The sequence below is a fragment of the Quercus suber genome, unplaced genomic scaffold (assembly GCF_002906115.3).
Source record: "Quercus suber isolate HL8 unplaced genomic scaffold, Cork oak 2.0 scaffold_110, whole genome shotgun sequence".
NCBI classification, from domain to species: Eukaryota; Viridiplantae; Streptophyta; class Magnoliopsida; order Fagales; family Fagaceae; genus Quercus; species Quercus suber.
In genome coordinates this window covers 598,769-601,066 of record NW_027069575.1, presented here as the reverse complement: position 1 = coordinate 601,066, position 2,298 = coordinate 598,769, and the positions used below count along the sequence as shown (strand labels likewise).

The 2,298-nt window shown below is 52.7% G+C and overlaps 1 protein-coding gene across 1 annotated transcript; it reads left to right on the top strand.

Moving 5' to 3' along the window:
* The first annotated feature begins 1,421 nt into the window (after nucleotides 1-1,421).
* On the top strand, nucleotides 1,422-2,090 carry LOC136068327 (uncharacterized). The gene has a single exon (XM_065775354.1). The coding sequence runs from the start codon at nucleotides 1,422-1,424 to the stop codon at nucleotides 2,088-2,090; it is 669 nt and encodes a 222-aa protein (XP_065631426.1).
* The last annotated feature ends 208 nt before the right edge of the window (nucleotides 2,091-2,298 follow it).

Below are 2,298 nucleotides of genomic sequence, written 5' to 3'. Positions count from 1 at the left end.
CTCCAAGGAAGAGAGGTCCACCCTCTACTACTATAAAAACCCCAATACCCTCATAAGCCGAGGTACGCATAATTAACCCCTCTCTAGCACTCTAGAGTTGAAAGAATTCTAACTTGACCTTCGGAGGGTATTTGGCCGGCACCACACCGGTGCTCTCTGTGAGGTCATCTCCTTTTTGTCGTGCAGGTGTTGTTTCGAGCGTACAAGCATCGTGCAACTCATTGGTGAGATTTTCGGCATCATCAGTTGGCGCCGTCTGTGGGAAATCGCTTTTAATTAAGCCACACTATCGTTTCCCGGACTATAGGGTTGCATGGTACTCACTCGCTCAATGGCGACTACTAATGACGTGCAAGGAGAGGAGCCACCCACAACTGCCCTCGAGAGACAGGTTCGGACCCTTAGTGCAGTCGTGGAGCGTCTCACCAAACAGAACCTCGACTTGGAGGGACAGCTGCGCCAGAAGAATGCAGCACTAAATGGCCGACCAGAAGATCAGGAAGGGACTAGCGCTCCAAACAGGGATCAGGAGAGACCTGAGGGCAGCCACGCCCCAAGCAGACCAGAGAGGCAGCACGTGAACGCGCCATCCATCACGGATGCGACTCCACCACATATTGCCGCCGAGATGCAGGCAATGAGGGAACAGATGGAGGTCATGATGAACGCCCTCAAGGGGCGAGTCTCCAGTGATCTTGACGATCTGGTCAATCGTACCGACTCGCCCTTCACTGTGGCCGTGAACTCCTACCCCTACCCCACAAGTTTCGCATGCCGAGTATAGATAGCTACGACGGGGTGAAGGATCCTTTGGATCACCTAGAGACTTTCAAAACCCTGATGCATCTTCAGGGGGTGGTAGATGAGATTATGTGCCGGGCCTTCCCCACAACACTCAAAGGCCCCGCAAGGATATGGTTCAGCCGGCTGACGCCCAACTCTATCAGCACCTTTAAGGAGTTAAGCGCTCAATTCACTACACATTTCATTGGGGGACATAGATATAAGAAGTCCACGGCATGCTTAATGAGTATCAAGCAAAGAGAGGACGAGACGTTACGATCCTACATAACACGCTTTAATAAGGAAGCGCTATCGGTTGACGAAGCCGACGACAAAATACTTGTAGCAGCCTTCATAAATGGGTTGCGGAAGGGCAAGTTCTTGTTCTCTCTATACAAAAATGACCCGAAAACCATGTCGGAAGTACTCTACAAGGCTACGAAGTATATGAATGCCGAGGACGCGCTGCAGGCCCGAGAAGAGAAGCCGAGGAAAAGGGAAAGGCAGGAAGATGCACGACCCGACCAAGGAAGAAAGAGGCCCAGAACAGGAGATCAAAGAGATGAAGGCGCCCTAAGCCTCCGGGAGGGAGATTCACAAGCTTCACCCCGCTGACCGCCCCAATAGATCAAGTCCTAATGCAAATTAAGGACGAAGGGGCTCTGACCTTCCCTGGAAAACTAAAGGGGGATCCTAACCGGCGCTCCAGAGACAAGTACTGCCGCTTTCACCGGGACCACGGCCATGACACCGCCGACTGTTACGATTTGAAGCAGCAAATCGAGGCCCTTATAAGGCAAGGGAAGTTGCAGAAATTCGTAAGCAAAGAAAGAGCGGATCCAGCACCTCCAGAACACCCTCCCCGACGAGACAATGACCGTCCAAGACCTCCCGTTGGTGACATACGAATGATTGTAGGAGGAATCGCTACCAGGCCTTCCAAAAAGGCTCGAAAGACGTACCTCCGGATGGTCCAAAACGTCCAGTTGACGGGTCCAGTGCAAAATGTAGCCCGTAGGGAAAGCCCCGTTATCGAGTTCTCGGAAGAAGACGCGCGACGCCTTCATCACCCGCACGACGACGCGCTTGTTGTCAGCCTACGGGTGGGGGACTACAACTTGCATCGAGTGTTGGTCGACAATGGTAGCTCGGCAGACATCTTGTACTACCCGGCATACCAGCAGATGAAAATCGATAGGGAACAGCTGGTTCCAACGAACGCCCCACTTGTCGGTTTTGGAGGTGCAAAGGTGTTTCCGCTGGGCGCGGTTACGTTGGCTGTGACAGCAGGCGACTACCCCCAGTAAATCACAAAGGACGTAACGTTCCTTGTGGTTGACCATTCGTCCGCCTATAATGCTATCCTAGGGCGACCCACCCTCAACGCGTGGAGGGCGGCAACTTCAACTTATCATTTAATGATCAAGTTCCCAACAGAACACGGAGTCGGAGAGCTACGTGGGAATCAGATTGCCGCACGCGAATGCTACGTGGCCATGATGGAAATGGATGACC